The sequence below is a fragment of the Scyliorhinus canicula genome, chromosome 15 (genome assembly GCF_902713615.1).
Source record: "Scyliorhinus canicula chromosome 15, sScyCan1.1, whole genome shotgun sequence".
NCBI classification, from domain to species: Eukaryota; Metazoa; Chordata; class Chondrichthyes; order Carcharhiniformes; family Scyliorhinidae; genus Scyliorhinus; species Scyliorhinus canicula.
The window spans coordinates 46,188,108-46,199,866 of record NC_052160.1 but is presented as its reverse complement, the minus strand read 5'-3'; the positions used below and the strand labels follow the sequence as shown (position 1 = coordinate 46,199,866).

The following is an 11,759-nucleotide window of genomic DNA, read 5'->3' as shown; positions in this document are numbered from 1 at the left end:
AGCACAGTTGCTTCACATCTCCAGGGTCCTACGTCCGATTCCTGGCTTGGGTCACTGTCTGTGCAGAATCTGCACGTTCTCCCGTGTCTGCGTGGTTTTCTCCTGGGTGCTCTGGTTTCATCCCACAGTACAAAGATGTGCAGGTTAGGTAGATTGGCCACGCTAAATTGCCCTTAGTATCCAAAAAGGTTGGATGGGTTACTGGGTTTGGGTGGAGGTATGGGCTGAGTTAGGGTGCACACTCGATGGGCCAAATGGCCTCCTTCAGCACTATGATTCGTCTATGATTCTAAGAACTGTGAAAGTGCATTCAAACATTTTCATGTAAAAAAGTTATATTTTGTTCCCATGATTCTTTCATTTGTGTTATTTTAATCATATAAAAGTATATTTGCACAGAATACAGCCCAGAATGGCTTTTATCATTGGTGCAGTATTACAAGAGAAGCTAAGCTTCTAGAGACAAGTGCTTTTAATTCTACAAAAATGAATTTGCTGCATTCCAACTTGTCTTTTTAAAAAAATTATAAATATTTTTATATGTACAGTTTTAAACTATGAAAATACAATTTAATTTGACCACGTCATTATCTTAATACGAAATTAAAAGGGCCATGCTGCTTTACCTGGGGCGCACACACACTATACACAGTCACAATGCATCAGGGGTGTGGGGTGGGATTTTAAAAAAATACAAACACTTCAACTCGTGGTGACTGTGGTGCCGCTACCAAGTTTCATGATCATTTGCTGGCAGTCATGGAGAGTCCGTTTGTCGCCGATCTTTTCCAGTGTGCGGGCTGCCTCGGCCAGCATGCCTACCCGCTGGCCTGGTGTGGACAAGAAGCTCGGGGGCAGGTAACGACACGCTAGTAGGAGAGCTTCAGCATGCTCCCGCCGACCTGGGTGCGCCTCAGCCTCGCCTGTCACATGACATAAAATTACAGAAATGAGCCAACAGTCAAACCCCAAACGTTTCAATAGTTTTCCAATATGTGTGTCTGCCCATGAAAAAAGCCATTTGGGAGATTTCCGTTGGCGGCCATGGCGGGTGGTCACACACACGGCAGCCCCTGCTTGAAAGCATAGAAGAGCTCTTTTTACCCAAAATTGGGTGCAACTTCGACGGAAAAGCGTGACTGAAGATCGGAGTAGTTTCCCCCGGGAGTGGCATGTCTGCTGGTTATCAAACCTGGCAGAAGGTGAAGGACTTGGCCAAGGAGTTGGAAGAGACCTGTGGCATAGCGGACAGTGGAAGGATGGCGGAGGGGGAAGGGTCAATGCAAGTAGCAAAGCCCCAGATGGAAGAGTTGATGGCCTTCATCAAGGAAGAGTTTCACCCGCAGAGGACAGAGATGCAGGAAGATTGATTGAAGGCTATCGAAGCAGCTGTGGCACACCTGAAGGGATCGATGGAGAGGGTGGAGAAATGTTTGGAGGCACAGGGGTCGCAGATCCAAGAGATTGAGAAGCTGATGTCGGACCACAGCGATCGGGTGGTGACATTGGAGGCGGAGTTCTTAGGAGAGTTTTGCAAGACATTGAGAGCAAAGGTGGAGGAGCAAAAAATAGGTCAAGAAGGCAGAATCTGCAGATAGTGGGCCTGCCTGAAGGAGTGGAAGGTGCGAGTGACACGAGGTATGTTTTGAGGATGCTGGCGGGGCAGGTGGCAGAGAGGGTGCTGGGCAAGGCCCCCCACCCCCTGAAGTGGACTATGAGCGCACAGGTCTCTGAGGCAGAAGCCTAGAGCAAAGGGTTCCGCCACAGGTGATGATCGCGTGGCTCCACAAGTTCGTGGAGGAGGAGAAGATTCTGCAGTGGGCCAGGAAGAAGCGCAACTGTGAATGGGAGGGGAGCAAGGTCCAAATATACCAGGACATTGGATCGGAGCTGGCAAAACGGCGTGCAGGGTTCAACAGGGCCACGGTGGTGCTGTATCAACAGCGGATCAGGTTTGTGGTGCTCTATGGGTGACGTATGAAGGCCAGGAATACTATTTTGAGCCCCCAGAAGCAGCCAATGACATTATCAAGGAGCACAAACTGGGGCAGAACAGAACTGAACAATTTTGGGAGACAGGTGCTGCCACTTTGAAGTGAAGAGAACACAGGAAGAGTGGGGATTGGAGGGAGTTTTTTTTTCTCTTTTCCTCCGATGTGGAAGGTTTTTCCTTCTTTTCTGCTGTTGGGTCGACAAAGTGTAGCAGGACGGCTATCCCCACCCCACTCCTGCTGCCGGAGGCTGTGCTTTTCTTTTTGTTTGTCTTTGGGGGAAGGTGACCTGTAGTTCGAGGTGAGCCTTCGTTTGGGTGGAGAAGGGAGAGGTCAGCGGGGTGCCTTCTTCACTGAACAGAGGTGAGGGCCAGGGAGTCAGCAGGAGGATGGCAGATAATGTTGGTGAACGGAAGTGAGGTGGTGGAGAAGACCAAGAGGTTGCCGTGAGGGTGATGTGATGAAGCGAGTTTGGAGAAAAAATATGGTCAAGGGCCATCTTGGATGGGCCAGGTACAGGGTGAAATTAACAGGGGTAGAGCTGAAAAGTGAAGATGGTAGAGGGGAATGGAGGCATAAGCCCCCAGTACGGCTGATAACATGGAACGTGCGAGGGCTTAATGGACCGGTGAAGAGATCTCAGGTGTTTGCGCACCCAAGAAGTTTAAAAGTGGAAGTGGTTTTTCTGCAGGAGACACACCTCCGCGTGAAGGAGCAGGATAGGCTGAGGAAGGAATGGGTGGGTCAGGTTTTCCACTCAGGATTTGACTTAAAGTCGCGGCGGATGGCAATTTTGAGTGTAAGAAAACGTTTTTTTGAGTGCAAAGGAAGTGGGGGACCCAGGTGGGAGATACGGGATGGTGAGTCGGGTATTAGAAGGGACGCCTGTGGTGTTGGTGAATGTGCCTGCACCAAATTGGGATGATGTGGGTTTTATGAGGGGGTTGCTGGCAGCAAGGCCCGGACTTGGCCACGCACCAGTTGCTTATGTGAGGAGATTTTATTTGTGTCCTAGAGCCAAGGGTGGATAGGTCGAGCCCCAGGTTGAATTGGAATGGCAAAGGAGCTGGGTAGGTTTATGGAAAAGATGGGTATGGTGGACCTGTGGCACTTCAAGAACCCAGGGGGAAGGGAGTATTCCTTTTTCTCATGTGTAAATGGTGTATTCAAGAATCGCCTTTTTGTGGTGAGCCGGGAGGTTTTGGTTGGGGTGGAGGGGGCAGAATGTGCTTTAGATCGGGACGGGAGCAGAGGCTCGATTCGGGGCTGCTGGCAGATAGAGATTTTGTGAAAAAGTGCGGGCTGTGATCAACGATTATGAGAATTCAACCAAAATGGAGAGGGGTTGGCAGCCACATTTTGGGAAGTGCTAAAAGCAGTGTCTGGTGTCTGAGGGGAGATATCTCGTTCAAGGCACATGCGGATAGGGAAAGGAGGGAGGAATATGAACAGCTAATGAATGAGATAGTGGAGGTAGATAGGGAGTACTCGAGGGTGCCCATCATGGAGGGATTGGTGAGGAGGAAAAATTACAGGGGCAATTTGATAGTTTGACTACAGGGGTGGGGGTAGGACAGCTGCATAGGACAAGGGGAGTGCAGTACGAATATGGGGAGAAGGCGAGTCAAATGTTAACACATCAGTTACAGAGGCAGGTCGCGTCCAGGGAAATACGGACTGGGGCAGGGGATGTGGTGTCGGAGCCGGGGAAGATAAATGAGGGATTTGGGGATTACTAGAAGGAGCTGTACAGGGCGGACCTGCGGGTTAAGAGGGGGTGGGACGGTTCTTAGATGAAGTGGAGTTTCCACAGTTGGAGGAAGAGAAGAGGCAGGCGCTAGAGGAGCCCTTGGGGCTGAGGGAGGTATTGGATAGCATTTGGTAGGTTTGGAGTTGGGGGAAGGCTCCAGGGCCCTGAATGTTACACAGCGGAATTTGCAACGGACCTGGCACACATCTCTTGGGGGCATTTAATGAGGCGTCGAGAAGGCAGAGCTGTCAGAGACGATGACGCGACAACGATCACATTAATACCAAAAAAGGGGAAGGATGGTCGTGTAGGCCCATATCGCTCTTAAATGCAGACGTGAAATGCTGGCTAAGTTGGTGGCGTGAAGAATGGAAGGTTGTGACCCAGGGGTGGTTGCTGAGGACCAAACAGGCTTTGTGAAGGGCAGTCAGTTTTCTAGTAAGATAAGGTGGCTGTTAAATGTGATCATGGTCCCATCGAGAGCCCAGGTGCCAAAAGTAGTGGTGTCCATGGACGCAGAGAAGGCATTCAACCTGTACCTGTTTGAGGTCAGGGAAGATTTGGGTTTGAGCCGAAGTTTGTGGCATGGGTGCGCCTGTTATGTGTTATATGTGGCACTGAGGGAGAATGTGTGGACCAATGACATGGGTTCAAGGAACTTTAAACTGCACAGGGTACAAGGCAGTGGTGCCCACTGCTGTTTGTGCTAGCTATAGAACCTCTGGCAATAGCTCTTAGGGGGTCGGCAGAGTGACAAGGGATTACGAGGGGACGAAGTGAGCATCAGGTGTCACGGACGACCGACTATTGTATGTTTCGGACCCGCTGGAGAGCATGGAGAGGATCATGGGCCTGGTGGGGAAGTTTGGGGCTTTTGTGAGATACAAGTTAAATGTAGGAAAAAGCGAAGTGTTCCCGGTGAACGAGTTGGGTCGGTGAGCCAATCGGGGGGGGGGGGAATGTAATTTAAAGTGGCCAGAGACAGGTTTAGCTACCTGGGTATTCAGGGAGCGAGGGAATGGGCAATGCTACACAAATGGAATTTAACAAAACTGGTGGAGGTGGGGCTGTATTTGACTTTGGCAGGGAGGGTCCAAGTGGTGAAGATGAACATTCTGTCGAGGTTTCTGTTCATATTCCAGACACTCCCGATCTTTGTACCGAAGACCTTCTTTCAAAAACTGGATATGATTATTTCAGACTTTGTATGGGCAGGGAAGGCGCCACGGGTTAAGTAGACCCTGTTACAGAGGCAGAAGGGCGAGTTGGCGTTGCCAAACCTGTTACTGGGCGGCGAATGTGGAGGTGAAGTGAAGCGGTGGAGAAATAATAGAATGGGTTTGGAAGAGGAAGGGGGTCCAGTGTGAGGGCTATGGTGACAGTGGCATTGTCAATGGCACCAAGGAAACACTCAGCCCTGTAGTGCAGTCCATGAAGACGGTCTGGAACCAGCCGAGGAGGCACTTTAGGATAGAGGGGACGTTGGTGTTAACGCTGTTGTGCGAAAACTACGGTTTTGAGCTGTGGGGGTGGAAACAACAGAGGATATGTATAGGAAGTGGAGAGAAGTGGTGCTGGTTAAGAGGAGGGATCTGTACCTGGAAGAAGGGTTTGCCAGTATAGAGGAACTGAAGGAGAGAGTAGAGCTCCCAAAAGGAAGTGACTTTAGGTACCTGCAGGTAAGGGACTTTGCGTGGAAGATTTGGAAAGAGTTCCCCAGGTTGCCGAGGTACACTCTGTTGGAGCGATTGCTGCTTCCAGACGTGGAAGGGGAGGGCAGGAACGCGAGCAGGTGATGAAGATTAAGGAGAAGTGGGAAGGGGAGCTGGGAGAGGAGATAAACTGGAAGGCATGGAGTGTGGCACTGCGAAGGGTAAATGCAACCTCCTAGTGCACATGGATGAGCCTGATACAGTTCATGGTGGTACACAGGGTACATATGACTCGGGCAAGAATGCGTGGGTTCTTCCAGGGAGTGACAGACATGTGTGAGAAGTCTGGGGGGGGACAAGCAAATCATGTTCATATGTTCTGGGGCTGAGAAAAAGTGGGGAGATTTTGGGCGGGAGTGTCCGTGGCGCTAACAAGGATAGTGGGGGTGGAGGTTGAGCCGGACCCATTGGTGGCGATATTTAGGATTTCGGAGAAGCCGGAACTGATGGAGAGCCGATGTTGTGGTCCTCGTCTCTTGGATTGCCTGGTGAAGAATTCTTGTTGGAGTGGCAGACAGCAACACCATTGGGGGTGGCGGTTTGGGTGGGGGACTTATCTAACTTTCTTCGGATGGAAAAGGTCAAGTACAAATTAAGGGGTTCAGCGGAGGGCTTCGAGGCGAGGTGGGGGATGTTCGTGGCTGTGTTTGAGGAGCTGTTCATCGCGTGAGGGCGAAGGGGGGGTGAAAAAGAGGAAAATGCGTACAAACTGTATAGTTGTGTGTTGGGGAGTTTGTTCCCCAAATTGTTTATATATTTTGTAACCTTTTAGATACGTTTGGAAAAAAATACATTAATATATAAAGAAAAGCCCTTTGAGCATGGTAGAGCCGCCAGGCTGTATTGTATGAACTGGTAACGGACGAACAAGACAGATTCCCAGAGTACAAATGCTGAGAGCTTCACCCTCAAGACCCATTGTGTAGAATAACACTTGATAGCTTAGTAACCCGAGGGGCCGAGCTTCTAGTCCCAAACAATAAGCTCAAGTCCCATATATTTGTGTGCTGAGCATCAACATTCATCCATTTATGATTTTATGATTTGAAAGATGGAAATGAACTTTCACGTCTAATTTTCTTTGAAGACAGGGTGTAACAAATTGGATTAGAAGACTGCCCCAAAATAACTGCTCTCTAATTGCTGTTACTTACCGCCTTTGGGTACTGGGGTTGTGACCCGCCTCCTGAGGCTGCGGTCCAATAGCTGATGAGTACGGGTTGGACTGGCACCCGCCATTAACCTGGCTGTCGCTTCATGTAGAAATACCTAAAATTAAATGAAAACATCATCTTTTAATCTAAAGTACTGTTCGTGCTGCTCTAAACATCCCAATCTTGCTCCTCCTTGGCTCCAAATAACACTTTCACTTCCCTGTCTCATCACGGGATTGAAATTAAGACTCGTTACAGCATCTCCGATTCAAACATATTTGCCCCTTCCCCAAAATCCCACAACTGCAAAGTTCCTTTCCTCTCCCAAACTATTGATTTGAAGAAGCCTTGCACTGTCAGAGTTGCTGTCTTTCAGATGAGACTTTAAACCAAGGTACCAAGTTAAGGCCTTATATCCTCACCAATATATATCTATCAACTTGACCACAACAACTGGTCATTGGCACATTACTGGTTTTGGGAGATTTCTGTGCGTAAATTGGTTGCTGTATTTTCTACATCAAAACAGTACAAAACACAAGTCCTTCACTAGCTGAAAACCACTTTGAGACATCCTGAGATGGCTGGGAAGGTACTATATAAATAAATGTTTCTTTCTTCATCTTGTCTTTTCTTCCTAATTGGGATTGTACACCAAGGTATACTCAACTGTTCCTATATTTTCTATCTAGGACGTTGACTGTAGAATGATTTCTTCCACATAATATTTAATTAATAAGCAAAGTTATCCCAAATTAAGAGGCTGAACTACATTGAGTTTAAGCAAAAGACAGGATTAAGACAAGCTACATCAACCAAGTTGTAAAAGGAAAATGTAGTAAAGAGAGCTTGCCAACAGTATTGTTTGTTACTCGCGTTCATTTCAATTATAATTCATAGTTAGATAGGAGTTGTTATAATGTACATAGAGTGCAAGAACAAGGCAATTATTTTTTTTATTTTTAAAAATAAAAATTATTATTATTATTAGAGTACCCAATAATTTTTTCCAATTAAGGGGCAATTTAGCGTGGCCAATCCACCTATCCTGCACATCTTTTTGGGTTGTGGGGGCAAAACCCATGCAGACATGGGGAGAATGTGCAAACTCCACACAGACAGTGACCCAGGGCCGGGATTCGAACCCAGGTCCTCAGCGCCGTAGGCAGCAATGCTAACCACTGTGCCACCGTGCTGCCCTAGAACAAGGCAATTATGTTGAACTGTACACTATTAGACCTCAGCTGGAGTATTGTGTATAGTTCTGGGAGCTACTCTTTAGGAAGGATGTGAACACATTGGAGACAGTACAGAAGAGATTTACAAGAATGGTTTCAGCGATGAGAAGGTTCAGTGGCAAGAAGCTTCAGTTATGAAGATAAACTGGAGAAATTGAGACTGCTCTCCTTGCAAAAGGTGAAGAAGAGGTTTGATAGAAGTGTTCAAAATCAAAAGGGGCTAGACAGAGCCGACAGGGAGAAACTGTTCCCACTCAAAGGGTTCAAGAATGAGAGGGCACAGATTTAAAATGATTTGCAAAAGAAGCAAATGTGATGTGATAAAAAAAACTTTTTCCACATAGCAAGTGGTTCAGGTATGGAATGCACTGCCTGGATGTGTGGTGGCGGCAGATTCAACTGAAGCATTCAAGAGGGAATCAGATGATTATCTGAATAGAAACATTGTGCCGGGTTACAGAGAAAATGCAGGATAATGGCACAAAGTCATAATGCTCATTCAGAGAGCCAAAAGAAGGCCTTCAATGGTGCGCTCTTAAAAAGCAACCTGTTCTTGGAATGATTTAATTAACTCTTTAAAAATTATATATTTCCTATCATAGAAAATATTTGAGTATTAATGCACTAAATTCGTGCCCCTGTTCAAAAAAGGGAATAGGGATAACCCTGGGAATTACAGGCCAGTTAGTCTTACTTCGGTGGTAGGCAAAGTAATGGAAAGGGTACTGAGGGATAGGATTTCTGAGCATCTGGAAAGGCATTGCTTGATTAGGGATAGTCAGCACGGATTTGTGAGGGGTAGGTCTTGCCTTACAAGTCTTATTGAATTCTTTGAGGAGGTGACCAAGCATGTGGATGAAGGTAAAGCAGTGGATGTAGTGTACATGGATTTTAGTAAGGCATTTGATAAGGTTCCCCATGGTAGGCTTATGCAGAAAGTAAGGAGGCATGGGATAGTGGGAAATTTGGCCAGTTGGATAACAAACTGGCTAACCGATAGAAGACAGAGAGTTGTGGTGGATGGCAAATATTCAGCCTGGAGCCCAGTTATCAGTGGCGTACCGCAGGGATCAGTTCTGGGTCCTCTGCTGTTTGTGATTTTCATTAACGACTTGGATGAGGGAGTTGAAGGGTGGGTCAGTAAATTTGCAGATGATACGAAGATTGGTGGAGTTGTGGATAGTGAGGAGGGCTGTTGTCGGCTTCAAAGAGACATAGATAGAATGCAGAGCTGGGCTGAGAAGTGGCAGATGGAGTTTAACCCTGACAAGTGTGAGGTTGTCCATTTTGGAAGGACAAATCTGAATGCGGAATACAGGGTTAATGGTAGGGTTCTTGGCAATGTGGAGGAGCAGAGAGATCTTGGGGTCTATGTTCATTGTTCTTTGAAAGTTGCCACTCAAGTGGATAGAGCTGTGAAGAAGGCCTATGGTGTGCTAGCGTTCATTAGCAGAGGGATTGAATTTAAGAGCCGTGAGGTGATGATGCAGCTGTACAAAACCTTGGTCAGGCCACATTTGGAGTACTGTGTGCAGTTCTGGTCACCTCATTTTAGGAAGGATGTGGAAGCTTTGGAAAAGGTGCAAAGGAGATTTACCAGGATGTTGCCTGGAATGGAGAGTAGGTCATACGAGGAAAGATTGAGGGTGTTAGGCCTTTTCTCATTAGAACGGAGAAGGATGAGGGGCGACTTGATAGAGGTTTATAAGATGATCAGGGGAATAGATAGAGTAGACAGTCAGAGACTTTTTCCCCGGGTGGAACACACCATTACAAGGGGACATAAATTTAAGATAAATGGTGGAAGATATAGAGGGGATGTCAGAGGTAGGTTCTTTACCCAGAGAGTAGTGGGGCATGGAATGCACTGCCTGTGGTAGTAGTTGAGTCGGAAAATTTATGGACCTTCAAGCGGCTATTGGATAGGTACTTGGATTAGGGTAGAATAAGGGAGTGTAGGTTAACTTCTTAAGGGCAGCACGGTAGCATTGTGGATAGCACAATTGCTTCACAGCTCCAGGGTCCCAAGTTCGATTTCGACTTGGGTCACTGTCTGTGTGGAGTCTGCACATCCTCCCCGTGACTGCGTGGGTTTCCTCCGGGTACTCCGGTTTCCTCCCACAGTCCAAAGATGTGCAGGTTGGGTGGATTGGCCATGACAAATTGTCCAAAATTCTATGATTAACCTAGGACAAAAGTTCGGCGCAACATCGTGGGCCGAAGGGCCTGTTCTGTGCTGTATTTCTCTATAAAAAAAATTATTTTTTAAAAGGAACTTGATCAATTAAAAGGAAACTGGGTTTGAGGGAGGAAAGAGATGCCCATGTTTTCTGTCAACATTATTTACCTAGAACACACTACCCTCTCAGAGGATGGCATAAGCCTAGCTACGGCCTTCATCTCACTGCTTGACAACTTTCAGAGACCATGGGCGAAATTCTCCCCCCCCCCCACGACGGGTGGGAGAATAGGGGGAGGGCCTTCCCGACTTTTTTGACGCCCCCCCCCCCCCCGCCGAAATCCCGACAAGAATCGCTGCCGCCGTTTTTTTACGGCCGGCAGCGATTCTCAGCTGTTAGAAGGGCCGAAGTCCCAGCCCTTTACGACCTTTTTACGAACGGCAAACACACCTGGTCCTGCCATTCGTAAAAACGTCGTGACAAACTCGCAAAAAATAACCATGGCACCGATTGGCACGGCAGTACCACGGCCGTGCCACGGGTGCCATGGGCCCGCGATCGGTGGGCACCGATCGCGGGCAGCGGGCCCGATGCCCGCGCACTATTTGTCCTTCCGCCGCCCCGCAGTATCAATACACGGGGCGGCTGAGGGGCAACCCGGCCCGCGCATGCGCGGGTTTCGCTCAAAAACGCGATGACGTCACCCGCGCATGCGCGGGTGGAGTCTTCCCACCTGCGCATGCGCGGCTGACGTCATATGACGCGTCAGCCGGCGCTAACTCCGGCAAGCGGGCTTAACGATTTTCGTTAAGCCCAACTTGTCGGAGCCTCCGACGTCGGGCTGCTAGCCCCGACCGGGGACCAGAATCGGTCCCCCGTCGGGAAGGGGCGCGCTGCCGTAAAACCCGCCCGGGTTTTACGGCAGTTTTACGATTTCTCCCGTTTTGGGAGAATTTCGCCCCATAAGATTTGTTTGCAATCTCAGTGTCACGTGTCTCCAAGATGAGTTTGTAACCACATATCCACATCACCAAGATCGCCTACTTTAATCTCCGTAACGTTCCACGTCTAACATTTCCTGAGTCCATCCTGCCTCAGCTCATTGGCAACTGAAATCCTCATCTATGCCTTTGTTACTTCTGGATGTGCCTATTCCAACACACTCCTGATCGGCTTGCCATATTCTACCTTCTGTTATCAAGAGTTCATTAAAAATTCTACTTCCCCCGTCTTTACTTGCACCAAACTTCATTCACCTATCACACTTGTGCTTGATGGCTCCTGGTCAAGCAACACTAAATTTCAAAATTTGCATCCATGTTTTCAAATCCCTTCCTGGCCTTGCCCAAGCCAACTTTGCAATCTCTTTCAACTCCACAATTCTCATAGGTATCTGCATGCATTTAATTCCTGCCCCTTGAGCAACCCCGATTTTAATTGCTCCGCCATTGGTGACCATGGGCTCGATTGAACGGCCATACTGCACCCAAAAAGCAATGTGCCATGGCGCAACATGGCCGATAGAAGCCAGGAGACACCACCCCCGGGATCTACTCGGCTCATAAGTCTTGCGAGATCTAATGCGGTGTGAATTCCGGCCATTGTGGGTAGGATCACATTTTGGAGTGGAATCTGCACATTCGAGCGAGACGACTAGTCTCACTTTAATGTGCAGATTCCCAATTCCGAGGATCTATCCCCTTCGACTCGGAGAACTCACATGAGCGCTGTTCA

At 48.2% G+C, this 11,759-nt stretch overlaps 1 protein-coding gene across 2 annotated transcripts in view; it reads right to left on the bottom strand.

Moving 5' to 3' along the window:
- Positions 1-352: 352 nt before the first annotated feature.
- srebf1 (sterol regulatory element binding transcription factor 1) overlaps positions 353-11,759 on the bottom strand; it is a 54,864-nt gene continuing 43,457 nt past the window's right edge. For both annotated transcript variants that reach the window (XM_038819588.1, XM_038819589.1), the window contains exons 18-19: positions 6,608-6,722; positions 353-923 (exon numbers count right to left, since the gene is read on the bottom strand). In XM_038819588.1, coding sequence (XP_038675516.1) covers positions 703-923; positions 6,608-6,722 — 336 coding nt within the window. In that variant the 3' untranslated portion in view covers positions 353-702. The remainder of the gene's footprint in view (positions 924-6,607; positions 6,723-11,759) is intronic.